The sequence below is a fragment of the Coffea arabica genome, chromosome 6e (genome assembly GCF_036785885.1).
Source record: "Coffea arabica cultivar ET-39 chromosome 6e, Coffea Arabica ET-39 HiFi, whole genome shotgun sequence".
NCBI classification, from domain to species: Eukaryota; Viridiplantae; Streptophyta; class Magnoliopsida; order Gentianales; family Rubiaceae; genus Coffea; species Coffea arabica.
The window spans coordinates 9,721,652-9,747,346 of NC_092321.1; the positions used below are offsets into that span (position 1 = coordinate 9,721,652).

Consider the following 25,695-nt stretch of genomic DNA (forward strand, 5'->3'; position numbering starts at 1 on the left):
ATGATTCGCTGGTCGTTTGGAGCTTTAGATTCATCCATCTGTTCAGGATAAATAAGCGTCACATTTTTGGCATGACAATTATGACGGGGTATACCGGCAGCCACAGACTTTGGCCTGTTTTTGTTTTCAACAGTAGGCAGGACGAGAGAGTATGACTCGGTTCCTCCGTTCTTGTCTCTATTCTGTCTCTCGGTGCGCTGGTTGGTTTTGAAATGTCGTATTCTTAGGAAGGTGCTCCTTCAGTTTTCAGCGTTTTCCACTGCCACACAACAAAAGTAGGCTTATTACTCGACCTCTTCTCATTGCTTCCCAAAAAGCCAACATGGGTGAGAGAGAGGGTGATAAAAATAGGGGAGAATGAAATGGGTGTGAAATTGCTCTTTTGGCAGGGCGGATGCATCCCCTTTATAGGCCTAGCATCAGCCCAAAACTGAAAACCAAGTCATAATGCTAACTAAATGTTAGTTTTTTTTTTTTAATTACATTTTGTACGAAGTGTAATAGTAGTTTTGTGATGCTCTTGCCCCATAAAAGGATAGAAAGTTTATGTTTTCTTATCAATTAATTATGCTTTGTTGTTCTCGCTGGCTTTAGATTTTGTAAAATATGATTATGAAAAGTGATTATAGAGAATAATTAGAATCAGTAAAAAGTTACTCTTTAGTTGATTATGTATTTTAACTTTTTTGATTATTAAAAGATAGACTAGTATATAATCTATATACAAAAGCAAACGAATAGTATATAATCTAAATACAAAAGCAAACGAATATATTACAAAAATTAATTATTTAAAATCAAAATTTATAATCATATGAAATAATTAATCGAGAACAAGCTGCAAACTGATTTGAACTTGCTAACACGTGGACAGAAGGTAAGGCGATTATTAACGAAACTGTCTTTTTATTTCCCTTGCTTTTTCTGCTTGCTTTTGTCATATGGTATATCATTTTTTTTTTTTTTTTTTTGGAGTATGTTTCTTTTAAGAGTAAAACCGATCTTGAGGGTATGGAATTAGTCTTGTATAAGCGATGAATGAAAGTACTTAGAATCTAAGGGCCGTTTATTTAAGAAGGGAAGTTGGAGGATGACAACTTTTGAGTGATGAATCCTTCAAGTTGACCACCAAATTAGACTCTGATCACAGTTTAATCAATGCAAGACAGAGAGAAGAAGGGAAACATAAAAAGAACAGAAAAGAAGAGGGGCCCAAAAGTGTGAGGGAGATGCACAGTTAGGAGTCAGTTTATGGGGTGATTGGGCAGACAGTGGCACTGTTGAGTCAGTCGGAAGGTGGTGGTGGTATCCGTAGCTGCTGAGTGCCTGAGCCTGCAAAGTGTACGGCAGAAAAATAGGTACTGAATGATTTATCGTGTGTGTGGGTGTGGGTGTTGCGTTAAAAGCCTGCAAAAGAGTCTGAACTCTTGAAAGAAAGAACTTCATACTTCTCTCATTGACATAGAAGACGGATTCTTCATCATTCATGGAATAGTAGCAGAGAGAGCATCTTACATTTCAAAACTCTGTCCTTCCCACCTGCTTCAGCCATCAAGTATCTGATGCTTTCTCAGTTCTCAGACACCCCCTCCCTCCCTCCCTCCCTCCTCTTACAGTCAGTCTACAGACTGCCCTTTTGCCACAGTATTGTTATGTGACACAGAACACTGCTCAATTCGCTCCATTCTCCGTAATGTGTACATCCTACTACAAAATCCTATCAACCTGCTCTTCCAAGTAAAAAATCTATGTGGATTCCAATTTTAGCTACTACTGCTACTCTACTTATACACCTAGCGAACGAGCTGATCTTTGATTTGGGCTGTGCAAAATAAAAAAATAAAAAAAAAATATGTTAGAAATTGTGTGTATATCTGTGATGTAAACAAATAAATCCTCTAGTCAAATAATTATTGCTATCCAAACACACCAACATGTTAAAGATACGTTTTCTAGCATTATTGATTCATCTCAAGTTGCATTAGTTGTATGCCAAAGTGTTGGAGAAGATATATTTCAACACGCTATGCATATTTATCTCAAAATTCCATAAACCAAAGCAGTCAATTGTAATAATTAGATCCAGGCAGGCTTCAAAGTTCTTAAAAGAAAAGAAAAGGCTTCAGAACACTTGCTTGAGTTTTTCAATTCATCCAGCCCCACACAGACTAACATTCATTTGTTTTTTTACTTGTACCGGATGTCCCTCCCAATTGAAATTATACATCACACCTAAATGCTACGTACGTACTACTATTCCCAGATCACATGCAGTCGCTGTTCTTGTCCTGTCGGAAAATACTTCTTCAGCCATAAAACCAAAAAATTCCTTTGTTATTAGACCCGTTTTGATTGCCATTTTTAGGAAATTCTCAAAAAATATATATATATTTCTATAACGATTTGATGTATTTGAAATAAAAAAGTGATTAAAAATACATTCATAAAAAGTGTAAAAAATTTCCAGTAGAAAACTACAATCCCGATTTTACTAATCTGTTTAAAGAATAAGAAAAAGTACTCTGAGAAATTAATAAATATCTTCTGGCACATATAATATAACTACTTGAAGCCAATAAGATAGAAGTGTACAAAATTTTCATTTCATACCACGACAAGTGACAATTAAAGAATCGAATCAAAGAACTAAATAAAATAGCCATATTTTTTAAGCTAGGGGGCCGGAAAAAATAGCAAGGTATTTTCCCCACCCCCCCGGGAGCAATTCATAACAATTTTTTATGGGACACCTCATCATGAAGAAGGACAAAAGTTCAGGCGGAGCACGAGCACTTGTAATGGGTCAATTTGGCGGCAACATAATTTTAGCGGTTGAAAAAAAAAAATGCTAATAGTTAGTTTTTGCGGACAGGATTCACATATTGAGGCGGATTTTGTCGTCGGTGCTGCACGTATTACTTTGTCCTAACTTGTACTACTACTATTAAATATTACTATATAAACTTTAAACTGTTAAAACAAAACGATAGCTTAATTAAAATCTTTTGATAAAACTCATAAGTATTTATTTACATCTTAATATATAGAATCTAGAAACCAGAGAACTGTCATTGTCTATAAACTATAATCATATTTAGTTCATTGTGTAATCATGCAAAGGATATATAGTTCACTCCATTAGGCACAGTGAAGCCAAAGTCCTTGAATCGCCACTCTTTCCAAAACAAAAAAAAAAAAAAAAGAGAATTTTTAAATGATCAAAGTCAAAATATATATCTTCTAAGATGCCTAATACTTGCTAGTACAATGTAGCTGCCACTTTTTGTTTTCCAATTTATAGTCCGCCATCTCCCATTAAACTTCACTATCTGTATCTGGATACAACTTGGATTGCCATTTTTTTTTTTTTTTTTCAAAAAATTTTTACGTTTTTCATGAACTCATTTTTCAATCACCATTTTATTATACATAGATTAATTTTTTTTACAAAAATCCCAGTAAATAGCAATCCAAACGAACTCTTAGTTACATCGAACTCTTCCACAATGACCAATTTTGTTCGAGATCCATTTTAACTTAATTTGTTAGCAATAATTTGAACATACCACATTTACTCAAGTCTTGATCTGGATTTATTTAAGTATTTGACCATTCATGAAATTTAAAACTTTGAGCTAAACATTCAATGTCAAGAAATTTTATCAGCTGATCAATTTGATTCTCCAAAATATGCCCAATTTGAATATTCTCTTGCAAGGGATCTCAAGCAATATGAAGCATCTTTACTCTCCTTCTTCCTCTCCATTAATGGAGTAGAAGGGATTTGATTCTTGACCATTAAAACGGCTTCTTTTCTTGTGTAGAATTACGCACCGACTTGATATCTGCCGACTATTCCAACGCGTATAAATGAGACACTACACAGGTTTGGTTTTCCTTCACCTCCATTTAAGGCACTGCTCATCCTACAAAACCTTGCACCGTTTTCTTTGGCTGAGGGCATCAACATAAAAGCTAAAATCAATTTAATACAGCCAAAGACTCAAAGAAGACAGCCCCCCTCCAATTTGCCAGAAAAGGGTTAGTTGCAATTTGAACACCTGAACTATATATGTATGGTAGGTACCCTGCAGTATTGATAGGTAGAGCTTTGCTCAAATTGATTAGAAGTCCATGAATTTTGATAGCAATTTTTGAATGGAAAAAATGTAGATACCTACCCCTAACCGAATAAGAGCAGTTCAGCGGGTCAAGGGAACTAAAGTATTTTCACTTGGAAAAAGTTCTTTGAATTTCAATTACTACTTTGAGTAACATGTCAAAAATTGACAAATAGTGTATAAAGTGGTAAGACTAGAGATCAGGAGCCTTGCAAGTTTTAGTTCAGATCAATTTGCCCGTAAAATATAAACGAGTGGCAGAGATACCATGTAAATAAATAGATAGATGTTGATAGGGTGTAATAAATTGAAGAACCATTTCATCCTCAACCGGAACTTGTGAGGCCGCGATCATAAAACTGGTAGGTTAGGGGGCAAATATGCACGGACAAATGTTCAGAAGGGCATGTCGCGACTAAACCCTTAAAACCACACCTAGCAAGATCGCAAAAGCCAAATGTGGGCACTGGGGTCCCCTATTACCACTATTTTGCTACAGTAACCAAAAGCTCTTCCAGAGACCGGAGCTGAGCTAGTAGTGTCTGAAAGCAACAGCATGGAAAAGCAGCAGATTATTGAGTCCACCTGCGAATGAGACATAAAAGCATGTGGCAACACCCCAGACGCTTGCATACCAAAATCAAACATCCAGACATGCAATACTTGAAGAAAATTTTACATGTTTAAAAGAAGTATGGGGGAGATGCAGAATAGAGATAACTACTAATACTAGATTGCAATACTCATATTACTTGGGAATAAAAGTTCAGTACAAAGTTGCAAATTGAAAAAGTAACAGTTCTCAGACCTCAACTACATATCTGTGTACAAAAAGGTGGAACATATAATTCACCAACCCCACCACCATTTTAAGTACTTTTTGGCCTTTTGATTCAGAAATCCACTATTCAGACCTCATTTTTTCTGCAAAACCAAAGTGCAGATAAGAGGGGGTCAAAAGAGAATGTGGTCATCAAGAAATAGATGGTACTAATACTACCATTACTTGCCAGCGCAGGAGCGGTCAGTACTCCAAAAGTAATACTACTACTTACTAAAAGTGGTACTACTGCTAATTAAAGAAACTGCAGCTAGCTAGCATGGTAAGTTCAATTATTTCATGATGTACCATTTCGGGTCATGAAGAAGTCATGATGTGAAGAAGCGTTTGGCATGGAAATTGAAAGCTGGATTTTTGACAGTTTATGATCATGATGATCATTATTATCAAGCCAGCATGAATCTTTGTTATCCTTGGGAGGCCATTCATCGAAGAAACGGTGCATTACTCTCTTGTTCTGATGGTCATCTCTATCCCCTAATCCATAGTATTGCTGCTGGCTAGCTTGCTTTTGTTGTCTAGAAGTAGTGTTGTAGTCGTTGTCATGATTAAGGCTTTGAAGTTGCAAGTAAGAAGAGTGGCCTCCGTTGCTAACTGAGTAAGAGGACCTCTGCTTCAGATGGCTGCCTGAAGGCGAACCCATCGTCAGAGGTGCTAGTTGCCAAGAAGAAGTTCCATCATGATCTACTACTGATGAACCGCCTGAAAGATTCCTCACTGTCCCTGAAGCTTCACAGAAAAATGCATGCTCATCCACTTCCTCTTTCCCTCCTTGACCGTAGCTGCTAATCGTTATATGTTTTTGTTTTGATTTCAAAAAGATAGCAGCATTTATTTAGTCAAGAACATTATTATTAAATATGAAGTAATAGAGTGCTTGTTCAAAGAAAACTAGGATTAAATACCTGTAGCCTTTGCTTGCTTGAGAATAAGGGCCAGAACCTAGAAAATAGTTGGTGGAGTTTTCTTCAGATGAAATACGATCATGACTAGTCCCTGGAGGTCTAACGCAGGATGAATGGGGATACAGCAAAGGATGATGAAGAGCATAGCCGGGTTGGTTGATACCAGTGCCATGGTTGTGGTGGTGGTGGTGGTGGTGGGGTTGGGATTCGGAAGAAGTAGCTAATGAGGTGAGACAAGAGAAAGAGTGATGAGAGGTGGGACTAGAGGGTGATGGGGGGTGGTTCTTGGAAATTGATGTAATGGGTATTGCTGTTGGTGGAGTGGCTGTGGATGATGTGTTGTTATTTGAGATAGAAGATGGTGATATTATTGGGGGTGGTGGGATTGGTGTGGTGATAAGTTGTTGTTCCACAGGCTTTCTTGAACGGTTTCTGCCTCTGTGCATGTGCCTCTCGCAGTACTTGGAATCGGGGTAGGCTTCTTTCGAGCACCTCCACTTCTTCCCGTCTGTTCTGCGGCACCTTCCTGGCTCTGGGTCTATTTTCCTCCCGAAACCCATCTGGAAACATGAGTTCCAACCCACTGCACGAAGAAGTTATTATGAAACCCGACAAGTTATGAAACCAAGAAAATGGAAAAGTTTTTAACTTTTTTTTTGGTTGTTATTTATTAATTGTTTCTTACGTACGTTGGGGCTGGTGGAAGAGGAGTTTGGAGGAGAGGGAAGAATCCAAGCTTCTTCTGACCGTGTAAAGAAGATCAGGAGGAACGGGCGTCCCAGAAACCATGTACTTGAAGATGAGAGCTTGGTGTTCAAGTTCTTGCCACTGGGATGCAGTGAAAGGGAACCTGCTGCTGCTCCTTGCACTAGTTGTAGCACTCATCATTAAAACAAGCAAGACAGGAGAAAATCAAGAAAACTACAACACTCTTTCCTATTCCTTGGCTTCAAGACTTGAGGAAGAAAACTACTACCTCTGTATTTTATTTAGTCTCTCTCTTTAGAGTTAGAGGCGCTTGGGAAGGAAAGAGGGTGTAGGGTTGGCGTATTTGGGTCATAGTTGTTGTAGTAGTACCTGGGTAGTAGTGAGGGGAGTGAGAGGAGGGCGTAGTAGGTATATTTATTTCAGGGACCATTCGGGCTGCAGAATCTTCTGTACATGGATAAAACTAATGGTTCTGATTAATATTTTGCTGTTGCTGCCACACCTCTCACCACGTTCCTCTCTATCTATGACACATACACACACTCTCACACAGTATTACTACTAACTGGTGCAGCAGCAGCAGCAGCAGCAGCAGTGTCCCTCTCTCTCTCTCTCTCTCTCCTGAACGTGTACTGTGCACATATTATGACTGCACCTCTCTGTTGCATCTGCTGCTACTGCTGCAACTATGCTGCCTTTATGGCAGCTCTTGTCTCTGACAACTATACGGAAATCCATAAACTAAAGAAGCGGTCCTTGGTTTCTTTTTTTTTTCTTTTTTTTTCCCTCTTTTGTCGTGGCTGGGGGTCTTCTCCTCTTGTTAATAATATAATGACTTTTAATGTTGAGTGGTAAAAGGAAAAGGGCTCTCAAGAGTTGCAAGTAGTAATCCTGCTAAGGATGATGGCCGGCCCAACTAAAAGGTGAAAACCAAATGGTTATGGTTATCATGGTAATTGTAATACTACTAGGAGTAAGTAGTATCAAAAATAAAATAAAATTATGAATTATTTTTGTTTTGTTTTTTGGTGTAAGCTTTATAAGAGTTGGTGACTGAAGAACACAACAGTAGTGTGGCTGGATCATGAGAAGATTGTACGGGTTTTTGAAATGTTACCGCTGCCTCCTCTCTGCCCTCTCTTCTTGCTTTAACTTTTCTTCTCCGTCTCTGTTACTTTACCTGTACCATACTCCCCCCCCCCCCTCCACTATTACTATTCCTACTACAGTATTTCCTATTGACCTTTCTCAGTACACAGATAGATAGATAGATGGGTGATTCTTTTGATCCACCTGCTGAAAGTTTGCATTCCTGCTGCACTATTTACACAGCAACATAGCAGAGTGGCAAGTGACTAGGTCAAAGTACATGCAAGTAATAATTTGTAGTAGGATTGGATTTGGATTTTACACATCTGATCTCAGACACAAATATCATTTGCTTGTTCAAGTGATTTTCTTTTTTGTTGCTTTGGCTTTTGGTGCGTTGTTTGTTTGATACTACTATTATAGTAGTAGTATTTGATTAAATCCATTTTTAGATTTTCTTTTCTTTTCTTTTCTCTCCAGAGCATATCTTCTCTCCAGGGCATCTATCTGGCAATGACTGGCCTATTCTAGCATATGCTCACCCTATTCATTCAGTACTAAGAGTTTGATTCTAGTAATAACTTTTTGCCAACTTTTCTTCCCTCAAAAACTATACGACAAATTGTTACAATTTGGCAATTTGGCAAGTAGTAGTAGTAGTAGACTAGTAGTATTGTCTCACAAGTCCCCTCCCCTCCGTGGCCATGTTTCTTGTGCTGCACAAAGGGGTTAGTTAAAAATTTTTCTTTACGATTGATTACTTACCTTTTTTACGGTCACTTTTTAACTTACCAGAATGGTACTAGTAACTACTCCTATTGTCACTCTTGCAATCTAATACCTTTCCTCTGAATGCATCTTACTTTTCGTCCATTAAAGTTTTCGTTAACTCGAGACAACAATGCAAGAATCTCAGGCTTCTTTTTTTTTCTTTTCTAGTTTTGGCTTACGAGCAGCAGCGTTGCTCCAAAAGACCCAGAGCCAGAGACTCCTACTCTACAAGAGCATATGTTCCTTAACCTCAAAGTACACCCAAATGTATTCCATTTTATTGGCTATCATCCTCAGATCCATCATCAACCTTGTATACAAAAAAGTCTCTGCTGCGACTCAGGATTGTTCCCATAATTCAAGGGCCAAATGTGGTTCCAGGGCTAAGTCTACTGTCTACTCCACATTGCAGGCCCCAACTTGCACTGGTAAGGTAAAGGCCAGAAGTTGCCGAGGACTCAGCAGATGCATTTCCTCCGTAAAATTTCCTTGTCGAATTGCCTTAAAGCATTAGTTGGCAAAGTACACCGCATTCATAAATGCCACAACACTCCAAAAACTGATTTCTATCGTGGCCATGGCTGTTCTGACCAGCACCCTCTGACTCACTGCCACTCCCCTCTCAGAGCCCTGAGGCAGGCTTCCTCTCTTACGTATTGGTGTGTGAAAGAAAAGCACCTGCTGCAACCATGCTGTGCTCCTCAGATAATGGTTAAAAATGCTGTTGCATTGGACCTCTTTCGGCACCTGCCTCTGCACTGGAATCATTTGTACCATTTCTGGGTCCTCTTCCCGTACCAGCAAGAAAGTTTTTGACCGATCTTGCTAAATAAATAAAGCGCAAGCTAAACATCAAGCAGCTACCCCACTTTTAGCTCAGCAGATGGTATAAATATAATCAATCAGCTCCCCGATTCTTCCGAAAAAGAAAAAAATGGCAGAGCAATATATATAGTCTCAATCATATCTTGCTAAGACACAGAATTGTCTAACATGACAATCAAGTCTGCTATCCTTCTGTGAGAAATATCACTTGCAGAAATTTATTGAGAGAAATTTGTACTCCAGATATCAACAGATTTCCAGTCGCGCATGCACAAATCTAACCTTCTCAGAAGATAGCAGCGATGTACAAGCAAACAAATACTACTATTTATCCTGGCATCTGCTAGTAATTCCCTTGTATCGACTGTCAAGGTCTCGGGTGTCCTTGTGAACTTTAGATGAATATTGGCACCCCCACCCATACCACAAAAAGTTTTTGACTGATCAATGAACAGGCACGGAGTTTATTTGAGTAGTTGTCATTACGAGGAAAAAAAAAATTTTGCTCCTGTGGCGTCATTGATTATAGAGATCTACCATCCTATTTCTCGGGAAACACGAGTACACCTGTTGTATCTGAGGGTCAGGGAAACGAAAAAGGGCAGAAGGAGCCGATCAGCAAGGTCAAAGGTTCTCGCTCACAAACTTGAGCACCTTACTGCAAGACATCTAGGACCATCAATATTCAGTCTGTAGGACCAAGAAACCTGCCATTTTAGCTCTCATGCAAACCACGTCGCATATCAATGCAAAAGTTAAACCAACAGCTACTAATCTGCTATGTTAAACTTCTCACAGGGTGATCAAAATAAGATGTTTCAGCAAGTGGAACATGTCCGTCCTCTCAAAAGTTGCCCATCAGCATGCAGGCTGATAAAGCTCTTTGGCTATGCTACACTTAAAAATACTAGAAACGGCATCCGATTAGGATCAGAAAGGATGCCCGAAAGCCTTTTCTAGGTTAACAAAAATGGGACAGGAGCAAATCTATTCAGAAGCTGATGTCGACCTGCAGATAATGATGGTTATAGTTTGAGTCTCATTGCTAATAGCAACTGACAAACAACAAAATCATACGCAATCAAGGACATACCTTACAGGTGGAAGCCATAAACTACTTGCAGAATAACTTGAGCTTTCTGAGAAACTGCAAGGCCCTCAGCATACTTCTTTTCCTTTGCACTTCCCACATAACAAAATGGACATCCAAGGACTAATTTATGACAAAAATCTATATATATCTCTCTCTTTTTTTTTTTGGGGAAAATTCTATGAATAATCTGAAGGAGCACACAAACTAAATAACGACCAAACTAAATCATAAGATGCAACTATTTGACGATTTCTTCCCCCAAGCAAACTCACACCTGAATCGGAAAAGCACACATCAAGCAAGGGGAAAATGAGCATGGAAGAATATATCTGATGTAAGCACATCATAAATCCTGTACACAACAGCTCTCTCATTGAACCATTATAATTTAGAAAGCGCCCAAATTCACCTGAAATGAGATATGGTGTCCCATGTCCCCAAAAAACAGGTTGAATTTAGATGCAAGTAACAAGCTCACAACAGAGAGAAAAAAAAATAAACCACAGAAAAAACTCGTATATACAAACTGAAAATAAACAAAATTTTATATTAAATTAAAGTTTAATAACTAAGAGATACAGAACTTGCGTTCTGCTGACTATAGCATTTTACAGTGCCAGGTTAAATAGTCATGGCAATCTACTCCTTCTGGAAGAAAGAGAGTACAAAATCTGTATGAACTGAGAATAGCTGTGTATCCACAAAGAGCTGCAAAACATACAGAAAATAACTCATCAGTATGTTCACAGTGGCCAACAGAAGTGCACCTAAATAAACAAGGAAGAAAATAAGGAGTAAAAAAATACATTTCAATTTATGAGCATCTCCTTGAAATGCCACTTCATATCTCAAGAAAAGGAACCTACCTTCATAAACGATCGGTCTCGACTAGGAAAAGATTCTATGAAACTCTCCTTCAGAAGTAAAGAGACCTGATGGCAAAATAAAACTAAGTTACAGCTGATGATGCTGCATCAAATAATTCAAAATGACGGATGCAACTTTAAGACCAAGTGGATATGCTGTTTCAGATGGATTGACAAGGACCTAGAAGTAATCCATAGATCAGATTTGAAAACTAATTTTTTAAATTTGCAATTCTGGAGCATACCAGTTGCTGACGATTTGTCAAGCCAAAATCTTTTCTTGCCATACCATGCATACTAGGATAATCAAAGACTTCAAGCGAATGGTAACCGACAATAATGGTCACATTACTGTTGTAATCCCAGACGTAGTACACAGTATTGCAGTCACGCTCACAGCACTAACATTTGATGAAATATTTTCTAGATGTCTTCCAAAATTCTAAGGCAGCATTTCATTAATCTTAAAACTAGATGTAGCAGCAGTCTGACTTGCAGTTATATTGTTGAACAGTCAGGAAGAATAAGCATCAACGCCAAATAGATTCAGAAAATGGATATAGAATAACATTATACAAGTTTGATGATACATTATCTCATTCAGATACCTGACCAGATAAACTTTCTCTCAAGTATCACGTCAATTTACTATTGTTCAGGCTTCTCAGTAAGCAATGATAGCAGCAGATGATCAAAGCATAACACACAGAATACAGGAAAATTGACAAGGTTTTTACAAAACCAAAGGTTAAAAATTTTATCCCAGCTTCATAATTGAAGCGCCATTCAACTTCCGGAGAAAATAAATTAACCTCTCCAAACCACCACCACCACACCCCCCCCCCCCCCCAAAAAAAAAACCCTCCTTCCAAACACCAAAAAACCACAACCAAATATGGAAACGGGAGAAAGAAAGAGAAGCAACATTGCTTCTGAAAAGAAAAGTAGCCATTAGGATATTTTCCATAGTTTCACCAAAAGGTCAGCATCTATCTTCACATACATTCAGTGGGTGAGGTCAAACATACTGGCAGTCTTGTCAATGTATTCTAATTCAGATCACTAAAGGTACATAGTTTCTTCATTTTCTTGTCTCTTTGCAACAGAAAAGTTTGTAGGTCACATGATCTCTTTATTTGATTTGATTATCTTCAAACATGAGTTAAACAAAATAGACTTCTGTATGATTCCAATCCAACTCAGTTTTAGACAGCAGAAAAAGCCTGTAACTTTTAGAGGACTCTTTCCAAAATGAACATATCATTTAGCTAGGGTTTCATGAAGTTGAAGGATTCTCCCAATGTATATTTATAGTATCAGAAGCAGAAATTAAGAAGTCTAGTAGTCCCCAGTTTTGATCAAATATTAATTTCACCAAAACCACAATAAAACACAAACCTTATCATCATTGGATTGCACATTGGTAATTGTGTGAGAACGAAGGTTGGAGCAAAGAGAATCTAGATAAGCTCTCAATACTGATAGGAAACTCTTTGCAGCATCAACCTAACAGAAAATTAAACAGATATAAACAGAAAGAGAATTAGGCTCTGATTACTGATAGGATTCCTTTTGCTTCTCTGCAATAGAATACTGTACAAATACAAAATGGAACCAGCATAAGAAACATTACTAACAACTGTTTACCCAAAAAAAAAATGTTCTTCATAAAAGTGGACAACGAGCATGTGTTAATTGGTTGGGGGAAAAAATCAAAATGATTTCTTAACATATCTATCTCCATCATACAAAGTACCAATGGCTGGAAGCCATAAGCAAAGAAGCCCATATGCATACAACCAGAAGGTTGTGAATGTACGAGGAACTAAAATCTGTGCATATTGCACAACAAATCATACACTCTTTCTCGATGACATTGGGACAAGGTAAATCAGGATAAATCCCCAGACTTCGTCTAATCAAGTGCTGATTGGAAAGAATAATCATAATGATTGGAGAGACCATTTGTGTGATCTTTGCCATAGTAGCAAAGCAAGGAGTAATTGTCATAAGAACAGGAAAATGAACGAAGGTGTTTAGGCTTCAAACGAGCATATGCATGTATCTTTGCCATTGAAACAGCCACTAAGATTTTCTGCTTCTATCTGACAATTATGTTTTAGTTTAGAACCATTAAGTATCAACCATAAAGACCAGCCACTATAGAACAACACATGAATTGACAAAGATGGAAAGTATTTCCACTGATGTTCTACATGATAGTGAAGAAAAGGGTGCAGGAGATCATTCAGATGAAAAATAATTGAATAAAAGATAAAGATACACATACCTGTGCATCTGTACATTCATAAATAGGCCTCTTCCTTCCCAAATAACTTTCTCCAACAAGTTTTGCATGATAAGGACTTAAGGATGAATACAATTCCCTATATTGGGGTAGTGTTGGCATTGTTGGTGACTTCACCTGTTCCCACAATTTGCCAGAATGAGATCAGACAACATATTACACAAATCATCTATGCATAGAGCAAGCCACAACGATACAGATGCAAATTCTTAAGACAAGGGAGTTTACTGCATCTAATACTTCACCAAGATATACTAAATTTATCACTCTATCCACTTATCTGTCTCTCATAACACAACATTCAGGGAGATTTTGCAATGACCAAGCCCATGGCCCCAATTGGCGACCATGTGGTTCGACAAGAGCCACTTGGATTAATTGATGCAAGCTGATCTAAGCAAGTGATTTAATAGAAACCACGTGGCTCTTGTTTAAACCACACAGCCCACAGGTGGGGCTATGGAAAGGGTCCACACAAGAATTTCCCCGACAATCATAAAGCATTATGTGAATAATCCTCCCTTAAATTCATCCACAGTATCACTCATTGAGACACTTCCATTTTCCACTGCAGTCCTCTGAAGTTATAATGGAGACTGAAGCCCTTACTTTGGCTTCAACTTTTTCCCGTTTCTCATTTCTTTATCAGCTACATCAAGGCTTATCCGACTATTTATTTGAAAAAAAAAAAAGGATCAACAAAAAACTACAAATAAATAAACAAATCACCAAACAAAAGAAAATTTCCCTCTATAACACATAAGAGGAGGGTTAATTGTTCCAAAGTTTTTGCCCGAGTGGAATTTTCTTGCACCAGATAAACCCCAAAAGGACAACTGAAAGGAAAGAGAAATGGGTGTAACTGTAGCCTTTTTAAGAAACTATTCCACATCTAATTCTGCAAGAAAAATACCTGGTTTTTGTTCATATCAACAAGAATGACGTTTGTCAACTTCGATTGTACCTCAGTGGTTTTGTTCTTCACACCCACCTATTAAAATTACCGTCAATATTCAGAATGGCAGTAATTAGCAGCTATAACAACTTGTCTAATAAAAAGGCCACACTCTATGACCTTGATAGGATCAAATACATAGATGTGATCCTGATCAGGTTGTGGATTTTAAAGAAGGAATAGCTGGGGGCTATTGCTATCCATCATAGTTGGTTTACGATGACATTTGCTGACAGAAAAAACACGTACAGGTGTGCCTTATATAATCAAAACATAAATATGGATATATGTATAAATGGGAGATGCAATTTTCACATTCCAACGTTGTGTAGGCAACTTTTTACTCTAGTTATAACATGCCAGACAACTATTGACTGCTACACATAAGTCGTAAGAAATAAAATCAAGAATCTATTCCTCAAGTCCCATTCACACATGCTACGGAAACCTGTTGCCGAAATACAAATAATTAGAACGCCTACAGCATGTTATGCAGGCACTATCTGAACAGGCTTACTGTTGATAAAAGTACGATCCCATATATACATATACCAAATCAAAGCATACTATTTAAAAGATGTGATGAACAATTCTCCTGCTATGCAACTCAACCTTTAATTGATTCTATAAACATCCGTTCAGCTTTTTGTCAGTATGCTAAAACAAAACAATATTCTGGAGCTAAAATCATCTTGATAATGGTTGGGAGGAAGAGAGTGCAACAAAGCCAGACAAAAAGTTCGAAGGGGCCATGACCATTGAGGGATAACAGGCTTCAAGAGGGCAATGACCCGAAGCCAGACACAAAACCTAGAGGTGAAGGCTGCATAGCTGAAAAACCAGATTGAGGTCACGAGATCATGTCATAGCAAAACCTGAGGGAGTTCGAAATCATTTATCTATATTTTCACAGGCATATAGAAAGCATTTGAAAGAAAGGTTTCACATAGACCTTACATGCCATCATAGTGTCCAAATGCATGTTCCAAAATATTTGTTAATGATTTGGGATCAATAAGCAGAAAAAAGTCGCAATGATATGGTAGAACTCACTATGTAAGGCACAGGTGCATCCAAAAAGTCCAGCATGTCATTTGGCAAAACCTGAAAGGTCAGGCAGTCAGAGACAATGACGAAAATGGCAAATAACTATAAACTCTAACAAGAACAATCAACTACTCATAAATACAAAATCATTGAGGTAAGAAATGACAATTACCGGCATTAGCAAGCTCTGCCACTGATAAGGACGAATAAGGGGTATAATTGATAAAACTGAAGCAGACAATACACCCTGCATATTCAAATAAACAAATGTAAAATCACTAATACCAATGTGGATTCTTTCTCCTTCAAGTGACAAATAAATGGGAAAAAGTTATTCAAAACAAGTAAATATTTGTTATTAATGCATAATCAAATAAGCTGAATCATCTCTAAACCACATGTTAAATAAAATTAGAAGAACTAATGGGATTGAAAATATTACATTTCTAGGAGTAACTAAGTTTTACTCTATTGTGCAATCCCCATCCAAGTTGGACATTGTAAAAGCTAATTACAACATGAACCAGAAACTAGATGTCTTATGTTTGCTCTCATATTTAAAACACTAAATTTTTAAGTATATTAAAAAAATACAATCTTCTAGCTAATTTTTAAATGATTTCAGTATCAGTCAATTAAAATACAAACTTCAAATACAACCAAACTTAGTCCTATCATATCCCAACTAATTTAGTATCACATCCAAATCTAGACAGCCCAATTTAGAAAATCCAATTACCTCTGAAGCTAAAATAGATTGAGGAATAAACTTTCACAAATTCAAATTTAGGAAGCTAATTGTCAACAATGCAATAGTTGTAAGATATAAATGAAAATTATGCAATTCCAGATCTACATCTCTTTGAACTTGTTAAAACACACTCATTCAACAAAGCCACAAAAATAAATCCAACATTTTTGCAAGCATAAGGAAGTACACCAGTCATAAAGAAAATTTAACAATACTCGTACTCCTACAGAAAACATAGATCCATTTCTCTTTTATTGTCATCTGGTGCACAAACACATTGTCCACAAAACTATAAAGATATAATAACTTACCAAATTTGAACAAACAACTGCAACTTGCTTCTCCAAAAGGGCTCCAGCAAATAATGTCAACACCTGTAAAAACATTTCACAGCAATTAGTCCAAATTATCTTTCACTTTGTGTGCAGAGTGCAAGGCTGATATCATAAAAAGCTCCAGCAAGAGGGCAGCAATTTTATTAAGGATCTGCCTACGATGCAGAAGTTAACAGAGACATTTTCAGCATAAAATCAACAACCCAGACCAAAGCTTGACAATTAGTGTTAATTCACAAGTTTATGCACATTAGATATGCACAGAAAGAGCTAATTTGCACGCACTTTTAAACCTAGTAAGGTGGCTGTTGCACACAAACTAGTCATGCCCATCCACAAAACAGGGGGGAGGTAACCTGAAAGGCTATTTAATATTTAGTTTTTATTATTTTAAACAGCACTACGACCTAGATATATGCAATTGTAATCAAGAGGATTCTTTGAATTTGACTTTGAAGTTCACTCTATCTGCCAGGTAAAATTTCAATATTTTGAGGATATCTTTTGTAACTTATCAACTCTAAAGCGTCTTACATAAAATATTCTGAGGGAAAATCAATGCAAGTGACCTTTGGAGCCTGCTGCAAGATGCAAGTGAACATGTACCAGAGAGAACTACTAAACAGACAAAATTTGAAATATAATAGAAAATCTAGTTGCTGCCCCTCAACTTCTTACTCAAGACAACCTTCAACTTCAAATCTAGAACTTCTGGATGGCAAATTATCCAGAGACATTGTACTATATCCTCAATAACTTCAACAGTTATCAAGCTCAGGAAGCAATTTTTCAAGAATTCTAAGACAGATGTGCCACTAAATTCTGGATTCAAGTAATCAGAAGATACGAAATAATCTGCTATTGAGTGATCAAACTAAGTAAAGAACATTTAAAATCTATGCATTTGTTCCCTGTTGACGCCAAGTCCTTGGCCCACATTCAGACAGGTTAATGCTACACCAACTCACATGCTCAAGTCGCAAGGAGCCACATAAGCATGCAACAGCCCATACAGATAAAGCATTTGCTTCCTCCTCTGCCATAAGTGCACAATAAGCCTGTAGAATAAAGTGAAAATAAGCCTCAAGAGAAGCAACATATAAAGCAATGATCAAAATAAACCACACTCCTGTTACCCCAGTTGGTGTGATACCCCAAAAAAGTACAGTAAAATTAAAGAAAAGACAATATCAGCCGTTCTGTTCCTCAGTATCAAGCACAAGTATATAAGAGTAAATATGATGAGACTTCTTTGCATATAGCATTATTATGTCATAGTAGAACCAATTGCAAATTATTTTCATCTATAGAATACGTTAAATATTTCGAGGCATTCCAAATAGCAAGCATATCAGGTAAAATGGGATAAATGTGGAGGTTAATTAAGTTAATTCACAGCAGAGTAACCAACGATCTGCTTTTGCAGTATAGCCAGAAATTATTCATGCAGCATTTAACTTTCTCCACTAACACCTCTTGCTCACATGAAACTGAAAACCCCATAGGCCAGGGGAAAAAAATAAATTGAGAAAATAAAAAGGTGAAGAAAACCAGCAATTAGCAGTTAACAAAAGGCCAAAAAATACCTCTGCTAATTCCAAACTAGTAGTGCATGACTTCAGATCAATTGTTGATCCAGCAATTTGTAGAACAGTTTCATCAATTCTATGATATTCTAAAGGATGTAGGTGATCCAGAGGGTGAAACTTAATAGTCGAACCACGTGAAGGGCAATGTAGCCGATAATATTCGCATATTATTTGTAAAGAACCATGATCATTGGCCTGCAAAAACCCACAGAAAACATTGTCCATCAAAAGAGCCTTATAATATCTTGAAATTTCTTGTTAGAGCTTGCAATTCAAGCTACAAGAAAACAAAATCTTAACCTTAGCCCACTCAAGGATATCATCATGCTCATTGCAAACATCCTGGCCAGAGAAGGATGGCTCTTCCACTTCTACATCATCAACATCACTTCTAAAATGTCTGCCTTCACCCGGAGAGCCCTGGAAACTGAGTAAAGCACATCATTTGTCAAGCTAAATTTCACTTGAAAAGGCCCTGAATAATGCTATCAATCAATCTAAAGCAAAGTTGGCATGCATGACATGCATAAGGGTAGATAGAAAAAGTCCTCGATCTTCAAGACCTATCTACACAACAGGCTGAACATAAGAATGTACTGAGCTTATCTAGAAGATTTAAAACCTTTTTGTCATATATGATAAAGATAAAGGACATGTATCTCTGCCTAAAAATTATAAGAACCTTTTTGTCTTGTCAAACAGGCATGAGTGTATTTAGCTTAGGTTTTCATACAATTCATATCAGAGTTTCCAAGATTATCTTCAAGATTAATTATTTAACAGGAACCCCAGCAAAGTAAGTTTAAAGAGATCTACTGAAAGTCAAAATTATTATACTCGATCAAAATAAAACCCCTGAGATAGAGGTTAAAAAAATGCATTTTGCTCAGAAATTATTTTCAGCGCAAGACGATAAGCAACTAACAAATCGAACAATCTAGACATACTAGTCTTAAAAAAATTTCCGAACTTAAGGAAAATTTAATTAAGGAAATTAAAAACAAACAAGCCTCCACCTCAGTCTACAGCTGAGAATTTGTTCACCATAACCATAGTTGCTAAAGATCCAAGCAACAAGAGACAAAGAGCTAATGACAATCAGCCGATCTTTCAAGCAACCACAGAAAATATTCAACAGAAGAATGTATTCTTAACTATTCCACCCAAAGAACCTCAAAGCCACATAAAAGAGGCAACATCAACAGGATGATGGATTATGAAATGCCAAGAATAGATATGCATACCTAGAGGAAGATTCAGAGCTTTCATACTGTTGATAACGAAGAAGGGGCAACACCGCATTGGGTAAGCGCTTCTCTACAGATTGTTTATTAATTACAAAATCATCAACAGATACATCACAGACTTCAGAAATCTGAGATCCAACTAGAGTTTCTGCTTTAGCATGGCATTTCTCCATATCAGGATCCAATGCAGCAACAGCAGAACCATCACCAGTTCTCTTTGATGTGAAAATGTCCCCCTCTGAAATTTGATGCTCCAAATGACAACTATCATCTGTGACTCTTCCTGGTAGAGAATCACTCAAACTTGACTCTGAAGATTCTGCAGTTCCATTGTGTATACATTGTGCCCTGTCTTCCAATGAAATGCTCCCAGATTCTTCTTCAGAGTTGTCTTCTTTATCACAGCCCACAGGTAACTCCAGCTCTAGATCACCAATATTTCTGGTTAACCGTTCCAACCTTTCTTCGGTGAAAATGCTGTTATCCGAAAAACAAAACATAAAACCCAAGATGAGGCCAAAGCCAAGTGTGTTTATTGCACAATCTTCTCAAGATACAGAAAAAAAATAAGGAAAAAAAAAAGCCAAAACTTCCACCATAAAGAAATGACAGGTTCAATTTTCATGCAGACTAAATCCCCACTATAATGCCTATGAAATTTCCATCACACAGATGGTTGAAGAAGAAAAAAATTACTAGATAATTACATAGAATTACTATCAGTATGGCAAATGCATACAGCACCATCAAATGGGCCATCTTGAGAAGGCATGCAGATATGAGAAGGAATTAAATCCTCTGGTAATGTTTTGCATGATATAATTCTACATCTAACACACTATTTGTCCATAACCATAAGTGAAGTCCAAAAGGTGTTTGATGGAGCCGCTCTGAAGTATGTATCTATGATAAATCTAATTTGCATTCCCATGATCCTACCTAGGCAAACTCTTTTTGCAAAATGGTTGAGACCACCCAAAAAAAAAAAAGAGGAGTTAAGTTATTTTCCAGGTGGGAAAAGTTTTTAAAAATTTCACACATTACCACACAAAATACGGTAAAGAACCACATGTAGTACCTAATAAGAACATGTCTCTTTGATTCATATGTTATTATACCTGTTCAACACACCAAAGTGCAGCTCGTAAAATGGAAGTCTTGAAAGAATGCAATAACAGCGTTTTGTGGTTAGAATATGGCGGCTCAACCCCAAATGACAAGGCTGCCCGTCTGAAATCATGGAAATCAATCCAGACGGCTTCTGTACTATCTCTTCAACCAAAACACAACAACCATACAGCGTTGAGTCATCAGCCACCTATGCAACAAAAAACTGTTATTACGAGACCAAACAATAAGATAGGAGAAGACAGGAAGAAAACTTCATAGAGATGACGATAAGCATCTCATGAAAACAAATGGAGATGGAAATTGTTAAAATCAATCTCAAAAACAAAGGCTAACCAACATTTACTTCTCCATTTTTGCTTTTAAACAAAATACCAAAAAAGGCAAGAATACAATTCATCATCCAGATAAATCCACCCCTCAAAAAAAATAGAAAAGGCAGGCACTAACACAAAAAGAAAGGAAATTCCAAAATCCATTTCAGCTTTATTCACCACCGTCAGTAAAGCAAGCAGGAAGCATACATTCCTGCCCACAGAATTAGATACTAATCTTGGTATTTAAGTGTCTGCGAAAGATCAAGTTGCATAATTTTTCATGAACATGATAAGTTGCACAATCTGGGAAAAGCTTTTGAAATGGGAATTGAAAGAAGCTACAGACAAAACAACCATTATGGTACTTACAGCTCAACCATTAACATCTGAACAAGACACAGAAAATAGAGATGCAGGCTGTGTCATCCAAATGCATGATTAAATGAGGACATAAAGCAGAAACCTCATCATGTTTTATCAATCAATTATAGAGAAAAAAAAGTCATCTAACATATACAACAATATACAAGGTTATATTCAGTATCTAAGAACAGATTTGATCAGTGGATGCATTCATATTAATTCCAGTTAGCATGTTCCGATGTTCTACATTCAAAATGCCCAAAACATTCAGCTGCATAACATGATCACTGTAAATGCTATGTTTAATGTTGAGGGATCAGAGGCAAGAAAACACAAAACAGTAATTCAAGAGAACAAAAATTGATTGCTAAAATGTAATTAAAATCATCAACAATTGGGAAATCTAACTAAAAAATCCTCCAATACATGTATTAACAAATAAAGTTTGATGGATCAGAGGGCAAGGAAATGTAAAAAAAGTAATACAATAAAAAGAAAAATTGATTGGTAACAAGAAAAACTAAAATATGTCAAAAGTTGAAAATCCTAAGACGAAATCTTCCACAACAATAACAAGCAATTCTTGCACCATTTAGCATCACCCTTTCACTAGTAAGTTTGAAAACAACAAAATCTTTCTCAAGAAATGTAAAAGACTATGAAGGTGCAATCTCTGGAAAACAGGAAAAGAGACTAGTACATTGCTTGATGTACAATGCAGTAAGACAGTAAAGCAGTCATGTACAGCAAAAAAGATATCTTTTAGTTGGCATGACAAAGTAGATACTACTAAGTAACAAGAGGCATGACTTCAGGTAATTTACACACGATGACATCTAATTCCACACAAGGTGCAGGTAAATAAACAATCAGTTTCTCACTCAATGAAAAACTCAAATCCAGCAGAATATTGATAGTAGAAGACCAAACTTCAGTTGATGTGAAACTCAAGCAACACCAATCACAAAGTGAATGCACAACTCGCAGACAGAAAGTGGAGGAAGCAGGGAATAAAAAAGAATTCTTTCTATACCTGCAGTCGGAACACGAAAGACAAGTCACTCTGTTTGAGGTGTTCCTGCGAGGCAAGAAGCAAGTCAATGTCACTAATTGTCAGTGACTTGGCTAAGGTAAACATTACATCATTTGCAACTAACCAGAAAAAAAAAACACGGGACTGTATTTCTTTGACAATTCCAACTATTCGTTTAATTGATAGAGATTGTTAATGAAATATACAGAAACTCGAAAGGTCATATGAACATCCAAATGGCTCCCAATATAATCAGAAAAATAAGGCAAAAAAAAACTGTGGCCTCATGATTGGTAAACTTACTGAAGTTGGTCTAAACACAGAAAACCAAATTCAATGAGTCAAGAACTATTATCTATCTCAGGTTGTTACCCACGTACAAGAACAAAAATAGTGAGAAAGTAACATTACTTGGCCCAGAAGTATCTCATTCAACTCACTCATCGAAGGAGTTCTCTCAATTGCATGAACCTGTAACAAAATGAATCATTTCATGAGTTGATACATAAATCAGAGCAAAAACAATAAACAGGTGGAGCCAATAAATTGCCTAGTTTTGCACTCTCTTCAAAGACCATGCACTCCTATCCTATTTCCTTACAACGCAAAAGCTAAGATTTACCCAGTAGGATTGCAATGATAACCCTGAGGAAAACTGACACGCAGAAAAAGGAATGAAACAAGCAACAGTGAACTCATACAAGTTAACAACTTTACAAACAAATATTTCTACAACAAGTACACGAAGAATCAGATGGACTAGGTTTTACATTCATATGCATCAAACAAATTCTCCAATATATTCAGACAGGATACAAGCTCCCCGACAGTGTTCCAGTTTGCTCTTTTTCAGGGTTAAGTGCCAAAACTAGAAATGATCAGCCAGATTCAGAAGTATATGTCCACATATAAGATTACACACGAAAAAAGTAAATAAAAGACACACAGCTAAAAATTACAACTCACTGTAACTTTCCAATATCAAGGAATGACCCCCAACATAATAGCACTTAAGAAAAAGATTTTAACATTGAACTAGTTGGTAAAGTATAATCAGAGAAAAAGGATAACTTCCAGTAAACCAACCTCAACTCCTGCAGGAAAGCAGAACGAGAGAAGATCCTTGTATTTCAATGGCAGCTGTTTCTCTGGTGGATAAACAAATAAAACCTGAAAGTGAAAAAAGAAGATCAAAACTTATGTCTGATTATCCAAATTTCATGATTGATATATTTTTGAATAGTATACAATATATGCACCTGAGGCTCCAGGTTCGGTTCAATACGAGATTGATTCTGACCATTTAGTGCAGTACGAAATCTTCCTGAACCTTCAGACTTTCTACCAAAGTAAAGCTTCTGAAGAGCTTGAATGTCACAATTAGGATGGAGTCCAACAACTACCATGCTCTCAAAAAGTCTGGATGGCTCTTTCCAAATTTTGTGGTCCTGCAAACTTAAATTACACTATTATCTACGAAAGGCATGACCTTGCTTACTCATATAATACAGACAGAAGAAGCAAGGTAAATTATAAGCAGACTTTCAAGTCCACATCCAGAGCCACTGACTCCAATAAACATAAAGAGGAAAAATATACCAGGGACTGCAACTGAAAGCTTGCCCATTGACGTTTTTGGCTAGTTAGTACTTCAGGGTTGTAAGGTCCACTTTTCACTTCAGGAGGGCTAGACAAGCCTTTCAGTAATCTAGACACTTGATTCTGAAGTTTCTGAAGCTGGCTACTGCTATCGTCCTTCGATGAATATACTACCGAGGGGCGTGGGGATCGTGCAGCAACTGCTGCTGCTGCAGCAGCAGCAACTGCTCTTGCAACATCTTCAGTTGTCTGCATGAAGAACGAAGCACTCCATCCAGGGCTACCTGACTCTTCATTCTTCTCCATTTGGACACTTCGTCCCTCCTACAATTGAAACACAATCAATCAAACATGAATTAACTGAAAACAGTAACACCTCATTGCTAAATGCTCATCCTCCAAATACAAAATGATTACTTGAACATGATATACCACGAACAAAAGCCCTAACTTTGTCCTCCAATCCCCCCGCCCAAAAAAAAAAAAAAACTATCATGCTTTACTCTTCAAAGCTGAATTGATTTCAATAACCTCTTCATCTAAGTTAGACATCACCCGGCCATCAAAATAACCAGTTGACTGTGACCATCTTTCACTATTAACCCGTGAAAGTCAAAGATTGAACCCTTATGTTCCTGCCGTTGGAAAAAGGCATAAATTACCACTTCATCAAAACAATGATAAGCTTGCACTAGAAACGCCCTTCTCTCTCTCCCATACAGTTTCATGTCAAGACTCCATTTCCCCTAAATAATCCTCCGATAAGGATCTCATCCCCTTGTTAACATTCTTCTGGACCTCAAACTCATACTAATACTCGCACGTTTAACAGGCTCTCCTTACTGGGATGATTTGGACAAGCTCTTAAATCAACCTGAAGTAATTCCAGTTATGACAAAATATGACCTTGGCATAACAAAAAGAAATATGACATGTTCAGGATTTAAATCGACTACTGGTGATCAGAAAAATCCAACTTCAAAAAGCAAAACTTTAAGACTAAGATACACATGTACTACCAAAATTAAAATCACCAAATTGATTACTCATAAATAGCCGAACCAAGCATGAACAACGTCATTAAACCTTAAGCCACACAAAAGCTTCCAACTTTATGCTTTTAAACCTCGATACCACATCACAACATCATAAAACAAAAGAAAACCACGTATATGCAGGAGAAAGTTTGGAAATGGGGGAAAAACAACCACCTCTGGAAAGAAATGAAAGGAAAGCAGAAACGAGGGGAAAAAGGGAAGAAAAAAAAACCCCACCTATATGCGTAAAAGTTACAACTGATTGGAGAGAGCAGCAGAAATAACAAAAAAAATATCTATATATCGGTCTGAATTTGGGTAGTATACGGAGGAAAAGGTAAATCAGGCAGCCATCTGAGAGAAAGGGAGGAGTGGTGATGTTGTCCTTATTGTCTTTGGAAACTGGAAGGAAAGAAAGAAAGGAACTCACCAAAGACAAAGGAGACTTATCACAGAGAACTCATCGGAGTACTCGGTGATTATGGATGAGTTTCCTGGATTATTACATAACATAGGTGGGATTAGGCGATTGATTAAACTTTGGCTTATTTGGGTTGATTTTAGTATTTGCGTAAAAGAAATGAAAAATCTAATGAGATTTGTAAGGCAAAATTAATTAACATAGGACGTGGGAAATGATAGAAAATGAGAAGAGAATCCATAGTCCATAGGCCTCGTGCAAGTCGACTGATGAAACTGCGTGAGGGACGGCCGCCTCTGTCAAGGGCTGTTTGGCATGTTTCATAATGGAGGATATCTTTTACTTT

General features: G+C 37.1%; 2 protein-coding genes and 1 long non-coding RNA gene across 6 annotated transcripts; all 3 read right to left on the bottom strand.

The window, feature by feature from the left end:
- Window positions 1–4,838: 4,838 nt before the first annotated feature.
- LOC140009465 (uncharacterized) lies at window positions 4,839–7,187 on the bottom strand. Of its 2 annotated transcripts, none has more exons than XM_072055099.1 (4): window positions 6,557–7,187; window positions 5,868–6,450; window positions 5,251–5,744; window positions 4,839–5,045 (listed from the first exon to the last, which is right to left on the bottom strand). In XM_072055099.1, the coding sequence occupies exons 1-4, from the start codon at window positions 6,753–6,755 to the stop codon at window positions 5,026–5,028; spliced, it is 1,296 nt and encodes a 431-aa protein (XP_071911200.1). In that variant the 5' UTR covers window positions 6,756–7,187; the 3' UTR covers window positions 4,839–5,025. The 2 variants fall into 2 exon arrangements, with proteins under 2 accessions (XP_071911200.1, XP_071911199.1); XM_072055098.1 differs by having other exon boundaries at window positions 5,251–5,747; window positions 6,557–6,902.
- A 2,852-nt stretch (window positions 7,188–10,039) lies between these two features.
- LOC140009466 (uncharacterized) lies at window positions 10,040–10,492 on the bottom strand. The gene is made up of 2 exons (XR_011816892.1): window positions 10,354–10,492; window positions 10,040–10,269 (listed from the first exon to the last, which is right to left on the bottom strand). It is a non-coding gene; the product is annotated as an uncharacterized lncRNA (long non-coding RNA).
- A 381-nt stretch (window positions 10,493–10,873) lies between these two features.
- LOC140004600 (uncharacterized) lies at window positions 10,874–25,491 on the bottom strand. Of its 3 annotated transcripts, none has more exons than XM_072055096.1 (19): window positions 25,359–25,491; window positions 23,892–24,215; window positions 23,552–23,740; window positions 23,379–23,462; window positions 22,704–22,763; window positions 22,293–22,337; window positions 20,570–20,769; window positions 19,449–19,928; window positions 18,505–18,631; window positions 18,202–18,399; window positions 17,584–17,673; window positions 16,592–16,654; window positions 15,702–15,776; window positions 15,536–15,586; window positions 14,441–14,518; window positions 13,510–13,644; window positions 12,618–12,725; window positions 11,220–11,285; window positions 10,874–11,061 (listed from the first exon to the last, which is right to left on the bottom strand). In XM_072055096.1, exons 2-19 carry the CDS (start codon window positions 24,195–24,197, stop codon window positions 10,993–10,995), a joined length of 2,424 nt encoding a protein of 807 aa, XP_071911197.1. In that variant the 5' UTR covers window positions 24,198–24,215; window positions 25,359–25,491; the 3' UTR covers window positions 10,874–10,992. The 3 variants fall into 3 exon arrangements, with proteins under 3 accessions (XP_071911197.1, XP_071911196.1, XP_071911198.1); XM_072055095.1 differs by having other exon boundaries at window positions 25,166–25,381; XM_072055097.1 differs by having other exon boundaries at window positions 23,552–23,747; window positions 25,166–25,381.
- Between the last annotated feature and the right edge of the window lie 204 nt (window positions 25,492–25,695).